Source organism: Mesoplodon mirus, assembly GCF_964341445.2.
Source record: "Mesoplodon mirus genome assembly, chromosome: 13".
In the NCBI taxonomy this organism is placed as follows: Eukaryota; Metazoa; Chordata; class Mammalia; order Artiodactyla; family Ziphiidae; genus Mesoplodon; species Mesoplodon mirus.
The window spans coordinates 50,351,377-50,374,805 of record NC_138989.1 but is presented as its reverse complement, the minus strand read 5'-3'; the positions used below and the strand labels follow the sequence as shown (position 1 = coordinate 50,374,805).

General features: G+C 45.1%; 1 protein-coding gene across 1 annotated transcript; it reads left to right on the top strand.

The window, feature by feature from the left end:
• Positions 1 to 1,040: 1,040 nt before the first annotated feature.
• On the top strand, positions 1,041 to 23,135 carry INO80C (INO80 complex subunit C; the record flags this gene model as incomplete). Its single annotated transcript, XM_082640743.1, has 5 exons — positions 1,041 to 1,196; positions 15,760 to 15,870; positions 16,837 to 16,948; positions 17,704 to 17,771; positions 22,771 to 23,135. 5 exons carry the CDS (start codon positions 1,041 to 1,043, stop codon positions 22,900 to 22,902), a joined length of 579 nt encoding a protein of 192 aa, XP_082496869.1. The 3' UTR covers positions 22,903 to 23,135.
• Positions 23,136 to 23,429: the final 294 nt, after the last annotated feature.

Below are 23,429 nucleotides of genomic sequence, written 5' to 3'. Positions count from 1 at the left end.
GATATCAGTAACATTATTACTGGTTTCCTATTCTCTTTCTCTCACCTGTAAGTCATTCTGCAGCCTATTTCCTTCAAGTATCCAGATTCATAAATACTACTTTCCTGTATCAGAACACAGAAGCTTCAACCAATTACTGCAAGGGGTTTTCATTTTTTAATTACTTCACTTAAAAAAATACTTATAACGTACCAACGACTTGCAAGGTACTCGTGAACCTGGAAAAGAAAAGTAAGCAAAACATAACTGGCCTTCCCCTTTTAGAGCTTACTTCTAGCAGAAACCAAATAAGAAATGAACCAATTATAAACCATGTAATTTAAGTCATGAAGATTTGAAGAAGTATAGAGTATCATGTGGCAAATAACAAGAGGGAGGGGTGTTCCACTGAAGTTCATAAATAGGCTTTAGCAGATCTGTGAACTGCTGAAATCTGTATGTAAGATTTTGTCTGTGCCTGTATAATGTGTGGGGGGGGGCAGAAAGGGGAGCGGAGATGCTCAAAGGGGTCCATGACCCCTTCAAGGTTAAGAACCACTCTACCCTTCAAATCCATCTGGGCACCAGGGTACACAAACTTCTGCGCGACAAGGCCGCGACTAAGGGGAATGCTGGCAGTCTGGTGGTCTGTCTAGTCCACAGAGAATGACCTTACCTTTACACTTAGAGACATCAAAAGCGATCAGTCTTCTGACTTAACGTGAGAAGAGACAACGTGGTGATTAACTTTTTAAAAATCCAGTTGTTTTAAAAAGATCACGGGATGTTCTAATCCTCAATCCCTGGGGACGTCCAAGCACGTGCCCAGGTCCGAGCGCGTGAGCAGCAGCACTCTGCCCGCCAGACGCCCTCCCGCCCGGAAGGAAGAGACAGCTCCGAGCTCCGCCTTTTAGATTTGGCCGAGAGAAGTCAACGAAAGCTTTCGCAGTCCAGGCCGGGTTTTCAAAAGCATTAAGACGGAAGTAACGGCGGGCCGGAAGTTCCAGGGCCTGCACTGGGACCAAGTGGGGAGGGGGGTAGGAGGAAGACTCGGGGTAGGAATGGCGGCTCAAATTCCAATTGTGGCCACCACTTCCACTCCGGGGATAGCCCGGAACAGCAAGAAGAGGCCGGCCAGTCCTTTCCACAACGGCAGCAGCGCCGGGGGCTATACCGCCAGTAAGAAGAAAAAGGTGTCCGCCTCTGCCTTTGCGCAGGTACGCAGTCACTCCCCTAGTCTGCGCGTTGCCGGGGCGGAGAGCGCGTGCGCCGGGCTGCGGGGCCGGGCACTGGGAGGCGGGGCGCCTCGCGTGGGCGGGGCCCTGCAGTCGTACCTCTTGGTTAAACGCAGGTGTCTGGTGCAAATGAAACATTTTTTCCCCTTAGTTTGCATACGTGGAGTTTGGTTAAAGAATGACCCGCGTTGCATAGTCCATGAGGAGAACTGGGGAGGTGGGGAGATTGTTATTGCCTTACTGGTAGGGACGCCCCTTCCCGTCGGGGTCGCGATTAGAGCGAGGCTCGGGACTTTTCTTTATGTGAGCTTCAGTCAACCAGAGGTTCTCCTGTCTCACCTTCGTCCATTCTGCAGACATTTACCGAGTGCCTGTGAGGTGCAGAGCGCCCTAATGAACGGTGTGGAGGAACACAAAGATGTATTGATACAGATGATTTCCCTCATCCTCAGAAAAGTGCTTTTTTGACCCTCAGTTTCCCTGTCCCAAAGTGGGTTTGGTCTTCCCTCATGCGGTTGTTATGAGGATTCAGTGAGATCATGGTCCTAAGCCCTGAGCACAGCGCCTGGCACAGACTTCACAGCATCTGGGCGATCGGGGCTCCGCAATTCCAGCAAAGAATTTTCAGCAGAAGAGTAGCTTGGTTGATGAGTGTTTTTCTTGGCTGCTGCATTTTATTTAAAGCAATGAGAAAGCAAAGATGGAGTGTGTTATTTTGTGCTCTCCAACACATGGCGTGGCATCCTAAACCCAGAACGACATTCTAGAGATATTAACTGTCTCTGGCTTCCTCCGTCGATAATTGGTAGTGCATTTTTTTCCTTTTAAAATATTTTGTTGATGTATGATTTGCATACAGTAAAATGCCCAAATCTTAATGACTTTACATATGTATCCACCGATGTGGCCACCATCCAGATTAAGATAGAGAGCATTTCCAAAAGCCCCAGAATAGTCCCTGGTGACCCTTTCCAGTTAGTACTCTCTTCCCTCCCTGCCAGAGGTAACCAGTACTCTGACATCTCTCACCATAGACTGACTTTGCATTTTTGAGCAGAATATAAATGGAATCATACAGAGCATATTCTCTTGTGTCTCTTTGGATTTCTCTGTGAAAAAATGTTTGTGAGAGTTATTCATTCATCCATTCGTGTTATTACCTGTATCAGTACATAGAGTATATTGTGTATACCACAGCTGATGGACATTTGAGTTGTTTACAGTTTTTGCTCTTATGCATAAGCTGTTCTGAACATTCCTAAAAATCTGGGTAGATACATGCTTTCATTTCTCTTGGGTAAATGGATAGTAGTGGAATTGCTGGATCATAAAGTAGACACACATTGAACTTAGAAATTGTTAAACAGTATTTCCCAAAGTAGTTGCACTATTGTGCATTCTGAGCAGCAGAGTATGAGAGTTCCAGTTGCTGTGCATCCTCAACAATACTTGGCATCAAGTCTTTAATTTTAGCCATTCTGATGGTTGTGTCATGGTATTTCTTTGTTTTAATTTTTGTGTCTCAGATTACTAATGATGTCATCACTATTTAATTTGCTTTTGACCATTCCGATATCTTCTGTGAAGTGCCTGATTTTTTTCTCATTGTGTTGTTGTTTTTTGGGGTTTTTTAAAATTGTTACTGTATAGGAGTTCTTTATATATAATTGGTTGGAGTCGTTTGCCAGATATATGCATTGCGAGTACTCTCTCCCAGTATGTGCACGGTGCATGTTGATATCCAGCTGTGCCGAGACCAAGGAATGTAGTCAGTACATATTGGGAGGAATGGTTGTTTTGACCCTAAAGGTAGCATTGAGCATCAACTCCTCCACAGCAGGCTTCAGAGAGTGGACGAATGCCTTCAGGATGCTGGGAATTCCCAGTAACCCAGCTTGGTGGAAATCACAACTCTGGTGGTCTTAGAGCTCTCAGTGAGGGTTTGGGCTGCCTAGGTACTCCCTGTGGGTCTTCTCCATCTCATCAGCCTTAGCGAGTCCTCAGACTGGAAAGAGAAGGGCATTCCCTGAAATAGTGAATTCTTTTCTTTGTTCTCCTCTTCCCAGCTGGCATTTAACTAATGAGGTATACAGCCAGTTGCCTGACTCCCATCCTCAGCATCTCATGAAGAAGGAAAAAAACTTGACTTCTATCTCCAGAAAGGAGTCTTAGTTTTTGTTTTTTTTTTCCTGCTCTAACATAGCATTCCATCCTAGTTCTCTTTTCCACAGCAAATGCAGGCATTTGCGCAATGCTGCCCTGAGGGCTGTCTGGAATCTTCCTGAATTGACCCTTATCTGTGTCCCCTCCTCAGCCTTTCTGTCCCGTTTCAGTTGAGCTCAGTCAGCAAGAATTTATTTCTGTTATGTCTCCAGCAGTATGCTTAAGACATTTCAAGGGATTATAGCTTGTCCCTGCCATCCCAAAATCCTTGCAGGAGGAGAGAATGACCTACACATATTGTATTAGTTTTCTATTGCTGTCATAACAAATGACCACAAATTTAGTCGCTTAAGTAACACCTATTTATTAGTGTCTGCTTCTGTAGGTCAGAAGTCCTGGCACAACAAGACTGGTTTGGTTCCCTGCTCAGGGTGTCACCGAGCTGAAATCAAAGAGTTGGCTGGGCTAGTTTGTTGCCTGGATGCTCTGGGGGAAAATCTTTTTTTGAGGCTCATTCAGGTTGTTGGCAGAATTCAGTTCTTTGCAGTGGTAGGGCTGAGGTCCCTGTCTCCTTGCTGTCAATTTGTCACTGTCCACATTCCTAGCCACATGGCCTCCTCCGTCTTTATTTATTTATTTATTCATTATTATTGGGGTATAGTTGCTTTACAATGTTGTGTTAGTTTCTGCTGTACAACGAAGTGAATCAGCTATATGTATACATATATCCCCTCCCTCTTGGACCTCCCTCCCACCCTCTCCCCTTCCCACCCATCTAGGTCACCACAGAGCACCCGGCTGAGCTCCCTGAGCTATACAGTAGGTTCCCACTAGCTATCTGTTTTACACATGGTAGTGTATATGTGTCAATCCCAGTCTCCCAATTCACCCCACCCCCCTTCCCCCCACCCTCTGTCCACACTTCCATTCTCTATGTCTGCATCTCTATTCCTGCCCCACAAATAGGCTCCTCTGTACCCTTTTTCTAGATTCCACATATATGCCTTAATATACGATATTTGTTTTTCTCTTTCTGACTTACTTCACTCCGTATGACAGACTCTGGGTCCATCCACGTCGCTACAAATGATCCAATCTCGTTCCTTTTTATGGCTGAGTAATATTCCATTGTATATATGTACCACATCTTCTTTATCTGTGAAGCCAGCTATGGAGAATCTCTTTTGTGTCTAATCTCTCTCACAGCTCAAATGTCTCTGACTTCTCTTGTCTCTGACTCTTTTTTTTTTTTTTTTTTTGTGGTATGTGGGCCTCTCACTGTTGTGGCCTCTCCCATTGCGGAGCACAGGCTCCAGACACGCAGGCTCAGCGGCCATGGCTCACGGGACCAGCCTCTCCGCGGCATGTGGGACCTTCCCAGACTGGGGCACGAACCCGTGTCCCCTGCATTGGCAGGTGGACTCTCAACCACTGCGCCACCAGGGAAGCCCCTGACTCTGACTCTTTAGAGAGCTTGTGTGATTAGGGAAGGCCCACCAGGATAGTCTCTTGTTTAAGATCAGCTGACTTGAGACTGTAATTATATGTCAAATATAAAATATATATTGCAAATCCCTTAAATATATCTCAGATCCCTTCACAGTGGTATGTACATTAGTGGTGCGTTTGCTTAAAAATGGGGAGAAGGTGTGTGTACACCAGAGGCCGGGAATCTTAAGGGCCATCTCTGAATTCTACCTATCACATATCTGAAACAGTTAGGAAAATCTCATCATTTCTAACTATGTCCCAAAGCCAATTATAGGTCTTCTCTGGTATTGGTGCCTTAGTGGTGGGACACAGGAAGATGAGGATTCAGCGTAGGTGATGGTCATCAGAGAAGGAGAGGTGGGGAGGGAGAAGAGGGACTAGAGGTGGCCTTTGAGGGGTGGTGGGTATGGATGGGGAAGGCCTTCCAGAGTCGGCACCGTGTACATGTATCGGATTGCTCAAGGTTTCATCAGTGAGAAATGAGTGGTTTTTTAAATATAAATGATTGTAGTTCTTGAGTTAAAAGGGACTTTAGAGATCTTTCAGTATCGAAATTTCAGTAGTTTCCGCTATTTTGTGTCTTACAAAAAAGCAGTGTCTGTAAAACTTTCATGGGATTTAAAAATTTACAAAGGACATTTACAGAGACATTAGAGTGCTTTTTGAAATTGGTGAAAATAACTCGATGGATTCTTAAGGTGGGTTTTACTTTCCAGAATGTGCATGCTATTTCTAAAGTAGAATTGAGTGACTAGATGAAATTTAGAGGGCTTTCTGCTTGGAAGTCCTCAGTGGTTGAAGGGAATATTTTTGATCTAAAAGTATTCTGAGCAAAGCATTTATAGATGTCTCCTTTATGTCAGCCCTAGAAAATGGTATTAAATAGTTTAATAGGACTAAAACAATATTGTTTTATTATTCCATCAAGATGAATCTTTAGTTCAGCAGAAATTATTGGTGTTTATGCTTGCACACATGGTCACAGAATTACAATTCTGTGTTTGGATTTATATTTTCAGTATAAGTAATATAGTTATTGATTAATTACATCATAATCTGGAAAGCGCCATCTCCCATCCATTCTGGTCATGATATTTTGAAAATGTTTAGTGTTAACTTGGGTTGGAGAGCAGTACACTGTGCTGTGCTAAAGTGAAAGAAGTCATGATAAATAATAATAATATTTATTGGGCATTTAGTGTGTACCAAATGTTGTTCTAGGCACTTTCTAAGTACTATCTCATTTAATTCTCTGTGAATTGTTATTCTACAGGTAAAAAGACAGGAGCATAGAGAGGTTAAGTAACTTTTCCATGGTCACACAGCTAACAAGTCATAGGGTCAGTACTGGGACCCAGACAGACCGTCCAGAGTCCACATTTTTTTTCTTGATGACCTCTCTTAATATCACTCTTACCAGTCTCTACCTTAGAAGATGTAATTGGATCTCTAATGTAACCAAATCCAAGGTGCAGAGAAAAGCTTTAGGGGGGAATTTTATTAGTTCAATACAGGGCATTTTAGACTTTCCAAGTGCCTATTCAAGTTAATAAAATCTACAGAGAAACCTAATTGACCTATAGACTGAGTGTTACCTAACAGCCTGATTTGTGATGGTGAAGCAGTTAGCAAAGCGTCTACATAAGTTGAGAGGCAGCAGTTGCTTCTTTAGAAGGTTGGTGCAGAGCGCAGGTGAGGGTAGAACCTTCTGTAAGTGGAGGCATCCAGAGAACACTGGACTGATTGGATTTGTTCATCTAAAAAATAATCATCCTACCCCACTTTTAAAAAAATCATGATAATGTTAGTTTTCTTTTTTCTATTTTTAAAGTGCACACAAAACGTCAGCCAGTCTTCTTCCCCCACAATTATTATAATTTGTGTTTTCTACGTGTTGATGTAATTTTTCATAAACTATATTTGGTGTATAACATTGCATGCCCTGCTTTTCACTTAGCACTGTTTTCTTTTTGTTTGTTTGTTTGTTTGTTTTTGGCTGCACCACACAACATATGGGATGTGGGATCTTAGTTCCACGACCAGGGATCGAACCTGCGCCCCCTGCACGGGAAGCTCAGAGTCTTAACCACTGGGCCGCCAGGGAAGTCCCACTTAGCACTGTTTCTTGACCTTTTCTCTATGTTGCTAGTCTTCTCAAGGAATTAAGTGCTCTTATTTAATTGACTTGATTGAATGTTAGGTTGCATCTCACTTTTTTGGTGTTTCAAGTAACCCTACAGTAACCCTGCAGTTTTAGACTAGGGTCAGGTATTTGAATCTAGACTACTATTAGATAGATGTAACTGGGCATTGGATCCGAATGGTAAGACGGAGCATATTTGTCTCCCTTCTGTGTAACCACAGACAGAAGGCCCCCTTTCAGTCTGAGTCAGGGCCCTGCAGGCTGCCAAGGAGACACGAAGTGGTGCATGTGGGCTCTGGTTGGGCGAGCTGAGGCCTTGCTGACTCTGGAGCAGTCCTTTGATGGCGGGCCGGGTTCCTCTTCCTTGGGACTTCATCAGCTCTTTTCGTGCTGCAAAGAGGGGACAGCCCTTAGGGCCGGGCGTCATTCCTTTCCTCTGATCTCAGGGCTTTTGTGTCTTGGGGCGGGACAGTTCAGCTCCTAAAGTCTCTTAGTGTTAATAATGGTTGAGTAACATGGAAACTATACATCATTTCAGATTGTACTTGATTGCAGCCCAGCCTCACAGATTTGATCCTCCCCTTGACGGTACGTCTCTCCCTCTCATCCCATCTCTAACAGCCCCGGGCGTCCAGCTTGGCTGAAGCCCAGGGGAAGGGAGGAACGAGGGCGCAGCACCGTGGAGGGTGGGTTTAAAGAGGAAAGAAAAGCAGAAAGCCCCGCTCAGGACACAGAGTCGGGTGTTCTGTTGCATCCGGTCAGAGAGGGAAGCAAGCCTTCACTGTTGCGGAGGCAGCAAGCGGCCCCAGACGGACGTGGCCTAGTCGGTGTCAGGATGGCGTCCCTTCCTGTCCCATCCTCAGCGCGACTCCTCAGCGGGGGTTCGGCCTGCTGACGAGGGAGGAGATGAGGATGGGGTGACCAGACGAACAGGAGGGCTCGGTTCTGGAAGTCAGCGCTGAGCGCATCACCCTCACCCGCTTCTTGCTGCTGGAGCCGCTGATGCAGACTCCCGACCCTCACTTCCCATTGTCTCCCGTCCTCTGTCCTCTGTCTGCTGGCATGTCCTCTCCCGGGGGCGGGCGCCCAGGCCTCCCAACCCATGTGGCCTGCAAGGCACCTGCTTTCCTCCGCCGCCTCTGGGGCCGCACCCCTGCCCAAGTCCAGCGAGGTGTTCCTGCTGCATCCTCCTGGGTGTCCCGGGGCCTGGGAGCATAAGGATGCCCTTGTTCCCTCCCGGGATTTCACTGTGCACCCGGCGCCTTTGAGACCCCCCAATAGGAGTTGGGGAACAAGCAGACACAGAGAGGGAGGAACGCAGGCTGTTCTGGCCCACGAGAAAAAGCCGAGGTCCCTGCTGAGGACGGTGGCCTGCAAGCCGGGCGTGTCCCATGGGTTGTTCTGGAATCACCACAGGAGGCCTTGGGGCCTGGTTCTTCGTTTCTCTCTAGCATCTCCTCTTTGCTTCTGAACAGTTCCGTTTGTTGATTTTCTCCCAGATGGAAACAACATTATGTAAGCAGTCATTTTCTTTATGAAAAACTCAAATGAAGTTGAAACTTACAGTGAATCTGGCCCCGGGAAACCTCTTTCACATTCCACCTGTTTTTCCTGAGTTGGCCCTGGCTGGCTTGGCTTTTCTGCTCTGACGTGATGCTCACTGCAGAGTTAGCAGGGTTGTTTTTCTCTCTCTCCCTTAACTTAGGCTGCCCTGTAGGCCCAGCCTCCTGGCAGCCCCCACCCACCAGCCTGCACCTCGCCGGTGTCTTGCTGTGCCCTTGTGAACTGTCGGATTCCTGGGGAAAACAGCCCCTATCCTTCTTCTGACACTGGCAGGTGGCCTGCTCACCTCACAGGCCTTCCAGCCAGTGGGCCTGGGCTTCCCCCTTCAGCACCGTGCCACCACCTCTTGACAGAGCGGGTCCCTGTCACTCTTCTCCATCTGCACGCCAGCCATTGCTTCCTCCCCAGGGCCCGTGGCTCATTCGCTGTTAGGTTGGCAGCTGGCTGTGTGCGGGGGAGGGTCTCACATGGCCACTGTATGTTTTTAATCCTCTAAATATTTTAGTGTGGATTTCCTAAAACCAAAGGCATTCTCATACATATATAACAGCAGTACAGTGGTCAACTTTGGGGAATGAACGTTGAAGCGACACTGATACCTCATATACAGACCTTATTCTCGTCCTTTGTCTGGTCCAGGATCCAGCCTAGGCTCACACTTTGCACTTAGCTGTTGTGTCTTTTTAGCCTCCTGTCATGTGGACCAGTTCTTCTGTCTTTATCTTTCATGACCATGACACTTCTGAAGAGCACTGCTCATTGTTTCGTAGACTTTTCCTCAGTTCGGGCTTGTCTGATATTTCCTTGTGATTAGATTTGGGTGATACATTTTTGGCAGGAGTAGAGAAGGAGGCTGTTCCCTTCTCCGTGCTTCATGTCGTGGAACTTGATGTCGATCCATCCCGTTGGGGATGATGTGTCTGTGAGCACTTAGTAAGTTAGTGTCTGCCAGTTTTCTCCACTATGAAGTTATTATTTTCCTGTTTGTATTAAAGTATCAGTGTCTCGAGACTGTGTATATCCTGTTTCTCTTCACACTTTTGCCAGCCACTTTTAGTGTCTGTTGATGGTTCCTGCCTGCAGCAGTTATTATAGTGGTGGTTGCCAAACAGTGATTTTCTAATTCCTTCTTTCCTTCTACAGTTATTAGTTAGAAGCCTGCTGTGAGCAAGAGCTTTCTCTTCTCTCCCATTTCCTTTGCATTCTTACAATCAGTGTTTGTATTCACCCATTCTCATTTTGTTCTCTGGGTTACAATCCGTTACTAGCCTTCTTCATTCAGTCTTCCATACATTTATTTGTTTGTTTATTTGTAACAGCTTTATTGAGATATAACTTGTATACCATGAAATTCACGCCTTTGGAAGGCACAGTTCAGTGGTTTATAGTAAATTTACTGAGTTATGCAACCATCACTACTCTCTTATTGTCGAATATGTCCATGACTGCCCAAAGCAACCCCCTCCCCATTACCAGTCACTCCCCATTCCCCTGTCCTGCCAGATCCTGTAACCCCTCATCTACTTCCTACCTCTATGAATCTGACTACTTTAGGTACCTCAGATAAGTGAAATCATACAATATGTGGCTTTTTGTGTCTGGCTTCTTTCAGTTAGCATAATATATTCAAGGTTTATCCATGTTGTAGCATGTATCAGTACTTCATTCCTTCTTACAGTTGAATAATACTCCATTGTATGGATAAGCCACAGTTTGTTTATGCATTCATTAGCTGATGGACATTTAGGTTGTTTATGCTTTTGAGCTATTATGAATAATGCTTCTATAACTATTTATATATGGATTTTTGCATAGACATATGTTTCCATTTCTCTTCGGTATATAGCTGGGAGTTGAATTTTTGGGTCATATGATAATTCTATGTTTAGCATTTTGAGGACCCAGCAGACTGGTTTTTTTTTTATTACATCTTTATTGGAGTATAATTGCTCTACAATGTTGTGTTAGTTTCTGCTTTATAACAAAGTGAATCAGCTATATGTATACATATATCCCCATATCCCCTCCCTCTTGCGTCTCCCTCCCACCTTCCCTATCCCAACCCTCTAGGTGGTCACAAAGCACCGAGCTGATCTCCCTGTGCTATGCAGCTGCTTCCCACTAGCTATCTGTTTTACATTTGGTAGTGTATATATGTCCATGCCACTCTCTCACTTCGTCCCAGCTTACCCTCTACCCGCCTGCCCCCCCACCCCCATGTCCTCAGGTCCATTCTCTACGTCTGCGTCTTTATTCCTGTCCTGCCCCTAGGTTCATCAGAAATAATTTTTTTTAGATTGCATATATATGTGTTAGCATACGGGATCTGTTTTTCTCTTTCTGACTACTTCACTCTGTATGACAGACTCTAGGTCCATCCACCTCACTACAAATAACTCAATTTCATTTCTTTTTATGGCTGAGTAATATTCCATTGTATATATGTGCCACATCTTCTTTATCCATTCATCTCTCGATGGACACTTAGGTTGCTTCCATGCCCTGGCTATTGTAAATAGTGCCCGGAGACTGTTTTCAAAGTGATTGCACCCTCTTACATTCTCACAAGCAGTGTATGAGGGTTCTAGTTTCTCCACATCCTCACCAACACATTATTATGTCCTTGAGTGTAGCCATCCTAGTGGGCGTGAAGTGATATCTCATTGTGGTTTTGATTTCTATTTCCCTACTGACTCATGATGTTGAGCAAATTGTCCAGATTTGGCCAGTGGGAACCTCTTCAAACTGACTCCTATGTCCTTTAATTTACGCCCATCACTTTTCGAGTGCTGTAATGGACTTGAACTGTGTCCCTTCAAGGTTCATATGTTAAAGTCCTAACCCCCAGTATGCCTCAGAATGTTACTGTATTTAGAAATAATGCCGTTAAAGAGGTAATTATGGTTAAATGAGGTCATAAGGGTGGAGCCCTAATTCAGTATGACTGGTGTCCTTATAAGAAGGGGGAAAGGGGTGGGGTGGGGAGGGCGTGTATACAGAGGAAAGGCCACGTGAGGACACAGTGAGAAGATGGCCATCCACAAGCCAAAGAGATAATCTCATAGAGAACAGACTTGTGGTTGCCGGGGTGGGGGGGTGGGTGGGTTGGGAGTTTGGGGTTAGCAGGTGCAAACTATTATATATAGAATGGATAAACAAGGTCCTACTGTATAGCACAGAGAACTATACTCAATATCCTGTGATAAACTGTAGTGGAAAAGAATATGAAAAAGAATGTATATATATGTATAATTGAGTCAATTTGCTGTACTGCAGAAATTAACCCAACATTGTAAATCAACTATACTTCAGTAAAATAAAATTTTAAAAAACAATTTAAAAAAAGAGAGAGAGAGACAGGTCTCAGGAAAACCCAACCCTTCTGACACCTTGATCTTGAACTTCTAGTCTCCAGAACTGTAAGAAAATAAGTTTCTGTTATTTAAACCACCCACTCTGTGGTGTTTTGTTAGGCAGCTCTAGCAAACTGATACAAGCATTTTCTTACTTTCTGGCACCACAAGGCTCATCTTGTACTTTCCTGCCCCAGCCCTGGAATCAGCCATTTCTTCAAAGAGTACTAGTTCTTGGAGAACAATATTTAGAAACCAGGATCTATACCTGGTGTCCCTATTGTTTATTGTTCCCAGCCATCTCCATGGAAGAGCTAGGAAATGTAGGTGTGTGTGTGTATAAGCGCCCCCATGCTTTGACATCATATAGAATTTAAGAAACTCATGAGGCTAATGATAATCTATTATATTTACCCCATTTTTTCACTCATTCCATTGTTCCCCTTTTCTTTCTGAAGTTCCCAGTCTTCTGTTATTGTTTTTTTATGTTTTCATAACAGTAGGTGATATCTGGACTTTCCAGTGCCATTGGATATGAGTTTCAGGAAACACTGAGCCTGGATCACTTAATGCCTCTGTATCCATTTCTGTGTTTATCTGTCTGTATATATGTTAGAAACCATGAATTCCTATTACTAACCTGTGATTTCCATCCAATAGCACAAGGTTCATTCTAGCCGCCCCTCATTCCTTATTGGCCTCATCTTAGAAGGTGTGTAGTTTCAGAATTATTAACCGGTACCCTTGTGAGAAACAAACCTACCAATTGTTCCTGGTTCTTTTTGCCTCTAACCTTAGGTTATATGGTCAGAATACTATGTTCACGTCACTAACGTTATCTCTCCCTTCCTCCCCTTCAGTGTGGTTGTGTTATTCATTCAAACCTCAGTTAAATTGGTCTGTTTTTGTTTGTATTCCATTTTCTCTATCTGCTGCCCGATCCTTGCTGGTTGGTTTTATTTATTTGTTTGTTTGTATGTGAAACTTTAACATGGTTCAAAAGGTCAAAACTTTGCAAATAACTATACTTGGAGAAGTTTACTCCTCTCTCGTCCCTTCCCATCTCCCCTTCCTCCCACCCTGTTCCCTTGTGCCCTATAGGTAACCAAGCCCAGTCGTTTCTGAATTATCCTTCCTGTGTTTCTTTGGGTTTGGCCACTGCATCCCATCCAGAGACGATTCCTTACAGTGAACTCCGGAGCATACACATCTCAAAGACCGATGCTGGCATGGAGTGACGCTGCGTTGTCTTATTCCTTAACTCCAATCAGTTAATCAGTCAGTGATTATTTGGGGCTCACTCTGTGCCAGGCACTGGGTTAGATGCAGGGCTCGGAAGACGGGGCCAGGTGGTGAAGCAGGTTGTTCTGACCCCCTGTGCCTGCTCACCCTTGGAATCTGTCCCTTCCCTCTTCTGCCCACCTCTCTCCTGTGTCTCTCCTTCTTCTGGTCTGTCGTTCCCTACCTGTTTCACAAAGCTGTTGTTATTTCAGTGACTAACCAAGACTTAAATACTAACTATCAGTCATGTATCCAATTTATGATATTACTCTTACAAATAGTCAACACTAAATAACATTGACAACTGGCCAGAACTACTCAAGCTAACGTTGGTTACTGATTAAATGTGATGGGAAAAATCAAATCTTCCTCATCAGATTGGGTCTCCCAGGACACGTGTATGTGCAGAAATACTATGACCATGAAGGAAAAATCACAAGGGCACTAAAAAGTTGGTTATGTACAAAATGCTAAATCTAATCTTTGTTGTAAAAGTAAAACTGGCATGGACTAATCCCAATGGAAATTTTAGTGGAGCGTAAATAAAAAAGGAAAAAATGGAAACTCTTTATGCTTACAGAGAATGACTCCATGGATTCTGGACCAGAAAATACAAAACACAGGAGGGAGGGGGAGCAAGAGGGGAGGCTGGAGAGGAGGCCAGGGGGCCAGACTTGTGCCTAATTCCCGGGGCGGTGGGAAGCACTGATGAGTTGTAAATAGGGGAGTTACGTCAAGTTTACATTTAGAAGTGTGTCGCTGAGTGTGCTGTAGAGAACGGAGAGGGCAAGGTGTGTGCTTCTGAGGCCCTCCCCTGAACCCCAGAGCTGGGGAAGGGCCAGATAAAGGCGAAGGACTGGGGAGGGAGGGGAGGATAGGAAAAGAAAGAGAGAGAGAACCGTGGCTACAGATGGTGGGAAAAGGATGAGAAATTGGAGGCGTCTTAGTTCTCAGAGAGTTAGGCCTTGGAGGGGAGAAAAGTTAGGAGAGACCGTGAATAGGGGGAGGATAAGGTGAGGGGCAGTCCAGATAGAAGAGGGGCTATGGGCAGAGGAGAGGGAGCACAGGCCCGCAGGAGAGACCCTGGAGAGGAGTCTCGGAAGGTGTGTGAGAAGAAACTGTTTGGGGAACTATTGCAGCAGGGTGGGTGGTCCCTGTCTCCCCCACCCCCCAGAACTCTCATACACTGCTGCTGGGAGTGTCAAAGAGTGCAGCCATTTAGGGAAATGATCTGTCAGTTGTTCATAAAGTTTATTCACCCTATAACCCATTCCACTAGTAGGTGTTTACCCAGGAGAAGTAAAGACACATGTCCACATAAAGACTTGTACAGAATGTTCACAGCAGCTTTATTTATAATAGCTGAAGACTGAAAATGACCCACATTTCATCAACAAGAAAATGGACAGACACATTGTGGTACATCCGTACAGTGGAATACCGCTCTGCTGAGTGGTATACAAATTCTGTGAAACAAACTACCAATCTATGCAGCGACATGGACAAACCTCAAAAACTTTATGCTGAGCTAAAGAAGCCAAACACAGCAAACAGTACATGCTGTTGGATTCCGCTCATATAAATTTCTAGAACAGGCCAAAGTAACATGGTGGAAATCAGAACAGTGGCTGCCTGAGGTTGGAAGGTATTGACTAGGAAGGGGCATGAGGAAACTTTCTGAGATGATGGAAATATTCTGCCTCGTTAGGGACCTGGATTACACAAGTGGAAGCATTTGGCAAAACTCATGAAACCTACACTTAAGATCTGCACATTTCACTGTATATAAATTATATATCAATTAAAAAAACAGTTTGTTGCGGTCTGGGAAGGTTGGAAGTAGCATAACAAATCAGAAGTGATTTCTTCCTTTGGCGTCTTTTTTCCTCCTGATTCTTGGCTTCAAAGGTTTTTTGTTTTAAAGTGCATTAGCCTGCTTGTCAGGGCACTCTCTGCCGCAGCCAGCTGACCGTGGCCCCCAGCCTGCTCTCCCTTTATTCTCCGTGCTCAGAATGCCCACATCCTGTTGTGCCCTTACACGTACCAGCTCCATCCTGGGTTCCCCAGCTGATGAGATCCTTAAAGCGGCTGGACCTTTTTTGTCTTAATGTTTCAAGACACAATTTGACAAGATGGGCAGGAGTAGGGGCCATGTGGTGTCACGGAGATGGTGAGGCCTTTGGAATTGCCTCCACCTGGGTTTGAATCCAGAGGTAATCCCTGTGTGGCCTTGAACCCGTATATCTGAGCCTCAGTTTTCTTCTGTGTAAACTGGGGATAATAGCACCCACCTTGTAGTAGTGAGACACCTGTGCTTGGCACTCAGGGGAGCCAGGAAGCCTGGCAGCTGGGGTCCTGGCTCCTCTGCTGTGGCTTCTGCACAGCGGGTGCAGCTTCCAGGCTCTCCCCCAGTGCAGGCTGCCTGCTGGGGCTCTGGGTGCACCGTCTCCCCTCGCGTGTCCGGTGCTGTCATCTTACATCTTGTTGAGAGCTGAGTTAGGAAGCTCAGCTAAATGACACTGACCCCGTACTATTCTTATTATGTTTTAAGGGTATCAGCATGGAAGGCGTGAGTGAGAATAAAATGGTGCCCTCTGATTTTAGCACAGGACCTCTTGAAAAAGCTGCCAAACCTTTGCCATTTAAGGATCCCAACTTTGTGGTAAGCATCTAAGGTGTTTTAGAAATAAAAAACCAAACAACTATACCTCGGCCCCTGATCTTGCTGGGCCTGCAGCCCAGGCAGCACTGGTGCCCCGTCTCCATCAGCCCAAGTCACCACCTCCTCCACCGTGGGCTGTTGTAGGAGGGGTAGGGGCAGGAGAAGAAAGCCCTTTCTGTTGACCTCCCAGTGTGCTAATTCCCAAGGATTTTGGTGTCCTTTGTGGAATTCATTAAAGGATACCATTTTGAGAGTGGGTCACTTCCACGATGATTGCTCACCTTCCTTCTTCATAAGATTTAGATGAGGCTTGAAATAATTAACTAAAAGAGGAGTGCTTGAGGGGTAGGATAAATTACATGATTCAGACTATACCATTGAAGTTTATTTTTCATTAATTAGCTTTGAAAATACAGCGTTAACAGTGCCTGTGACAGATTTTTGTATTCCTTCCATTTTATTCTGTCATCGTCATAAGACAACAAAGAAAAAAAATTTTCCAGAAGGCTTGCTGTGCCATGATTGAGGCTTCCTTGGGTTTTCCTGGAGCACCAGTAATTTACAAGGTGGAGACTGGCCCTTAGAAACGAGTTTGGAGATGTGGTCATGAGTTTAAATCTAACTCTGTAGTGAATTTATTTTAAAGTAGTAGGAAATTCATGAGTGAATTCCATAAAGTTAGACCCAGTAAAGGATGTGATTTTCTATGTGCATATAAAAAAAAATAACCTTTTGTTTCTACTCCATCACCAACTAACTCATATGTTTTGACAATCCAAAAGCTGTGTTTTTTTTATAAGTAAGATTAAAGTGTATGGTGTAATACTTTTAAAAAAAGCCTTAGGGTACACCGACTGCTGATTGAATGAGGGGTTTATTACAGTTATGAATATGCATAAATGTCAGATACTGAAATGATCATCTCCACTGATTTCTGTTTCTTCCAATCCATGCTTTCGCCTCGAGCACTCTGGCCATGGTGGCGCAGCGGCTGGCAAGAAGAATAGAACCTGGAAGAACCTGAAACAGATTCTGGCTTCTGAAAGGGCACTGCCATGGCAACTGAATGATCCTAACTGTGAGCTTTCTAGAACCTCCGATGTGTTTATAATGTCAGACTAGGAACTTTCTTATAACAAACCCACATTATTGTGTTTGCATTCATGTAGAAACAATTTTTAGCTTGGGAATTTTACAGTGGCATCCATATAGGGAGATTATGTGTATATTTCCTCATAGCTATATTCTGTGTTGAATCTGTGTGTTTGCGTTGTCATGGATGTGTGGTTTTTAGTGTCACTGTTAACATTTCAATCTGCAGCAGTAGTATGCTGCAGTATTTCCAAGTCTGTGTTATATGTTCTGCTCAACTTCCATGGAAAGTACAGGTTCGAACTTCCTTCCATCTCTTGCCCCACTGCACGTCTTTCATGGGGGTGACTCAGACAGGTGACAAGTGAACTAGTCAGTTGCCTGGGTGTGGACATTCCGGTGTCCGGATGCTCAGATCCATTTAGTGGGTTGTTTGGCATCTCATCACATCAGTCCATGTAACCGGAGACAGTGAAAGTAGCTTGTGGGCAGATGAGCTTTCCGGTGGTTCTGCTGGAGTGGGGGGTCCCTGGGGACAGGGCAGAGCTGGATCTGGAGCCTGCACTTGGTCTATGACATCCTGCATTATTTCCCCAGAGAATTCTCTGAGTACTGAATCACAAAGTAAAAAGTTCAGGAATATTATCAAGCAGTATTTTAGGGGGAAAAAAAAGGGGGGGGGAAGGATCTGAATGTTTTAAAGCCAGTTTAGTTATTTTCTTTTTTTCTTTTTTTCCCCAGACTTCAGTATTGATGCTCCTCCATCCTTTAAACCAGCTAAGAAGTATTCTGATGTTTCAGGTCTTCTTGTGAGTATAATTACATCTCTATGTCTTACAACATTGAACTGAAAAGGAGATTTCACGGTACTGTCTATTTAGAAAGTGTTGGATATTGACACTGGTCCTGCCAGAGACCGTGTACTCTGAACAGGTAATGGGTTTGTGCGGAAGCATTCACTCAGTTATTTAAGAGCGGCTGCAACCTGGGGCATCCATGTGGGCAGCCTGGAGCGAGGGTTGCTCTCGAAAGCAGGAGACCTGAGTGTTAGTTTCCCTTCCTCTGCTTGTTAACTATATGACAGAACATGAAAGAAACAATAATTTCCCATTTTTATTGCTGAAGTTTAAAAAAAAATCCTGCAATTTAGAGATGATTGTATTGGGTTGGCCAAAAAGTTCGTTTGGGTTTTTCCGTAAGATCTTATGGACAAACCTGAACAAATTTTTTGGCCAACCCAATACTTAAAAAAAAAAAATTTAAACTTCTTTAAAGAGGCACTATGGTAAAGACAGTGATTTTCAAATTTATTTTTAAGCATCAGAATCCCTTTTCCAAATGAAATCTTTTACAGAATCCCCTGGAGCCCACCTGCCCACTGTGACCCCGTGTGGATCTGGTCCTCTGCCCTTCCCCCCACTCCCCACCCCAGGGACCCCTACGGTGCTTCTAGGGAACACAGTTTGAAAACCAGCAGTGCAGTTGGACAAGTGGGACTTGGGTAAGTCCCTGAACCTCAGCGACCCCAGAGAACCTCGTTTCCTTGTTTGCAGAATGTGGATGAAGTATGGAATTTTCTGCTCGCCTTCTTCATCCTTTTTCATTATTATTAAATTTGGAAGGTGGGCTTCTTTTCATAACTTTAGAAATAATGAGAAACCTCACTTTTTGAAGCTCATATACATCATTTAAATGCTTTACCTTTTTATGAAAATGTGTGACTCCAACTTCTGTAACACACTAAATTAATGATATTGGGAAAAATTTTTTATTATATTTTTGAAAATAATGTTAGTTTTCCTCTCTGAGTTAGTCATATGTTTTAGCTTTTCCTCCAGAGAGCACACACTCTTCAGAGTACTACAGACTTGTTAACATAGACCTTAAATATAATGATCCTAAAAAATAGGGAGAGTAGAAGCACTATAAAGTGACTTGTGTGTGTGTCTGTGTGTGTGTGTGTGTCTGTGTTGTGTGTTGGGTTCTTCTTTTTGTGTCCATTCATGGGCATGTATCTTTTTCGAAAGCTCCCCTGAGAGGACTTCCATTTGAGAAAAATATTGTAGTCTTATGCTATCTCTTGTCTACTGCCTGAAAATAGTTGCCTCATATATTTGACCCATTTTAATAGTTGTTTATGGAAGGAGGGCTCATCTGGCACAAGTTATTCTCTTATGGCCCAAAGTGGAAATTTCTCCCTGTACCATTTTGTGCTAAGCTTGTAGAAGCCATGGTTTATGGCCAGACTTGGAGGGTGGCCCCTTAGAATGTAGCTTTATCCTTACCACTGTCAGGCAGCTCATCTGCTAGTGGAGTGGTTTTCACACATTAGGAGGCATGAAAATCATTTTGAGAAGCATTGTTCCAGGCCCCTTTATGCCATTGGCAAAGGACTTGTCATGTTATACATAACTAACCTCTTGCCCCACTGTGTGTAAGAATTAAGACATTCTGAATAAACAAAGAACTCTACCAAATCATTGAAAGACAATCCCATAGGAGAATCAGCTAAAAGAATATGAATAGACAATTACAAGGAGGAAATACAGATGACCAATGAGCAGATGTTCAATCTCAACGATAACTAGGAAAAAGACTCATCAGGTAGGAAAGAAATGAAGACATTTGGTTATATACCTTGTCACCAACGTAGACAATGGACATCCTCTTACATGGCTGTCTTGAGGTGGGAGTCACATTGGTACACATTCTCGGGAAAACGATTAGCACTACCTATCGAGACAAAAAGGTAGAGGCCTACGACCTAGCAATTTGCCTTCCAGCCAGCTCCCTAGAGAAATATTGTGTAAAAGGAGCTTCATGCAGAAATGCTTATGAGAAAATGTGTTAGCAAAATATTGGAAGCAACATAAAGTTCAACCAGTGGGGTAGGGCTGGGGAGTTCATACTATTCTGTGAGCTTGATGTATAGGTAACAACATGGGTAAACTTCCAAGATGTGGTGCAAAGCAGGATAAGTAGCATGGTACCACTTCAGTAAAACTCAGTACACAGTCACAAAAAATACTGGGCACTTCTCTGGTGTGTTTGTATGTGTGTGTGAGGGTATATATATATACAAGGTCTGGAAGGGCGCCCACCTAGCAGCACTTTCCTCAGGGGAAGACAAAGGACTTCTGGATGGTAGATGGTAGTAAAAGGAGACTTTAGTCTTATTTGCAATGTTTTCTTTTTTTTAGAGGAGAATATGTTCACCTGTTACTTGTATAAATTAAACTTACGTAATTAAAAAATAAAGCCAGGGGCTTCCCTGGTGGCGCAGTGGTTGAGAGTCTGCCTGCCGATGCAGGGGACACGGGTTCGTGCCCTGGTCCGGGAAGATCCCACGTGCCGTGGAGCGGCTGGGCCCGTGAGCCGTGGCCGCTGAGCCTGCGCGTCCGGAGCCTGTGCTCCGCAACAGGAGAGGCCACAACAGTGAGAGGCCCGAGTACCGCAAAAAAAATAAAAAATAAAAAAAAAAATAATAATAAAGCCGGGCTCATGTTTACACTGACCCATCTGTTCCAGCCAGTGGCCATTTCCCCTGTGCTGGGGCCTGGCCGGAAGGGATGCAGGGTCACACCTGTGTTTAGCCCTTGTTACAAGGCTGTGGAAAGTACTGCGGCTCTGGGTGAGATGGAGGAGCAGCATATACCGCCTGTCCCCCTGTAACAAGGGAGGCATTAAAAGCCGTTTGCTGCCTGCCCTCTGGGCAGGGGGCCTTTGCTTCATTCAGGCTGGAGGGACGGAGCCCAGAGAAGGGCAGACCGCAGGAGTCCAGTTCTTTACTTGTTCATCTCTGAGGTGTCACCCAGCCTCCTTCCCTCTGTTCAGAATACTAGGTCAGGTCTGGTCCATGCAAGTTTTTGTTTGACCTCTTTGTTAGTGCAACAGTTCTCTGTATTCTGCATTATTTGTTCAGCAGCCTTCTTGGCAGTGAGGCCTGAACTTGGGCGGGCGGGCTTGGCACAGTTTGGTGGTGGGAGTGAGGCAGCCACAGAGGTGGAACCAGGCCAGGGCTGGTTCATCCATGGAGGCCAGATAATCAAAGCCAGATGCACATGCCTGCACCCCTGCTCGGAACTGCAGGGCAGCTCCCCTGCCAGTTAGTACATCTAACTGCCTCATGGCCAGGAGCCCTCGGAAGGGACCTGCTGCTGTTTTTCTAGTTAAGCCTTCCTTTATATGAGTGGCATGAAAGGAAATGTGGTACAGAAAGGCAATATCTAGATTAAGCCAAAGGATCAAAGTTTTGTTTTATATAGAACTTTAATTAATCTTAGCTTTTTAGGAATAATCTCATTTTCCTGACACACAGACCTCAAATACCTTAGGGAGATCCCCAGTGATGGAACTGAAGACTTTTTAGAGCATGAGAAACCCATGACTAAGTTCCCTTCAGCTTGTTGCTGCTTCACCAAGCCTCCCTCCCTCCTTAGATCACAGCGCGTCTGGGTCCATGCAGAGACAACCAGCACTGGCGCAGACAATCCACACCTGAGTAACTGGCTGTTCTCTGTCTAGACGTTAATGGCATCTTTTATAATTTTTTTAAAGGAGCTCCAAATGACTCACCCTCATGTTTTCTGTTTCAAAATGTGTAGGAGCCATGTGCCTTGAGGTAGATAGTAAGTGAATATTTTCTCCACTCTGCACATGGGGAGAACAGACCAAAAGAGAATTTTGATATATCAGTGAGGAACAAGTTCTCTTTTCTGTGACTCTCCCCATCGTTCATTTGTTTGTTCATTCACTCATCCCTCATTCATGGTAGCTGAAGGCCCACTGTGTGCTCTGCATCTCACTAGGAGACAGTACAGCCAGGATCCAGTGATAAGTAAGCCACAGGGTTCTTGCCTCGTGGAGACTCACAGCCTAGACTTCAGGCAAAGAGTCACACAGATAATAAATGTAAGAGCAACAGAGATAAGCATTCCACCGGAGATAGGGGTGCTGAGGTGAACGTGAGGATAGGGTCCTGACTGCCTGTGGGGGCAGATAAAGCTTCCCCGATGATGCCACTTCGGGGGCTGAGTCCTGAGGGATGAGCAGGTGGTTACTGGGCAAGGAAAGGGCAAATGGGCAGGACGGGAAGGAGGCGCTTAGAGCCGGGGTGGTTGGAACCGGACGGTGGGGACACGTGGCTGATGCAGAGGCTCGGAAGGAGGGGCCCAGGCAGGGCCTGAGGAGCTGTGCTGCGGACTTGGGCCCTTGAGAGGTTTCATGAGGAAAGACATGATCGGAGCTGCAGGTTGTAAAGATGCCCCTGGCTACAGGTGTCGGATGGCAGCCCTTTCCAGTGGAGGAGGGTGGGTGGCCAGTCCGGCACTGCAGGGTAGCCCAGGGAGCCATGGAAGTGACCTGGGGGCGGTGAGGGGGAGCAAAAGAGGAGCTCACTGGGAGTAGGTGGTGTGGGGGTGGGGTGCCCCTCCCCCCGGCCTTGGGTGACAGATCCCGAGCATTTGTTTGAAGCAGGTGGAGTCTGAAGGCAGGGATCAGGGAGGGATGATCAGCATGAATTCAGTTTGGACCTGTTGCTGGTAGCCCTGAGGCACCAACCAGAAGAGTCCCGGTGTCTGATGTGGTTATTCCCCCTTCCTCCTGTCCATACCCTGAAGCCTTTCTCACGTCTGGGAAGACTAATGTGTCTTTGCCAAGGTGAGCGATTTAGCATTCTTGGTGACAGAGTCAGACATGACGAAGGCATTTTTCAGTTTCAGTAAAACAGAAAAATAATTTTTATCTTGATCTGAAAGCTCAACTCCGACCACAACTTTCTGCCCTTCTCTGTGCCTGTTTCTCACCCAGGCCAGCTACACTGACCCCCAGAGCAAGCTGCGCTTCAGCACCATCGAAGAGTTTTCCTACATTCGGCGGCTGCCGTCCGACGTGGTCACGGGCTATCTGGCCCTGAGGAAGGCCACGAGCATCGTTCCCTGAGCCCGGAGAAACGGAGCATGAAGTGGAAAACTGTTTCAAAGGCAGACTTTGGAGTCAAGATTTTGTTTTATGGAAACAAACTCATTCTGTCAATCTGGAAATGTCAGTGTTGGACCTTGGAAAGAATGTTTGGCTTTAATTTAAGGAGGTTTTTTTGTTTTCCCTCCAAGTGTGATATTTCCTGTTGAATTAAATTATACTTCAGTTGTTGCCCCAAGTAAAGTTGTTTGACAAGAAAATATAAAATTGTGCTTTTAATTTAACCCAAGTAAGTCCTCGAACTTTTGCTTCAAAGCTATGGACTCTTGTAACATGTTTAAAGACTCGACAGTGAGTCCTGACAATGAGGCTGAATTATTCCTGATCCCGGGGACTCCCTCTCTGAGCATGTTCAAATTTGTCCCTGATCGGAATGCATGGAAGAGGTCCAGAATTGGGGCTGGAGAAGAGAGAGCTGAGGAACTCACCCTGTCACACTGGGTCAGTCCTCATTCTGGGCCTTGGCCTCTGAATCAGCCTCTCTTCCC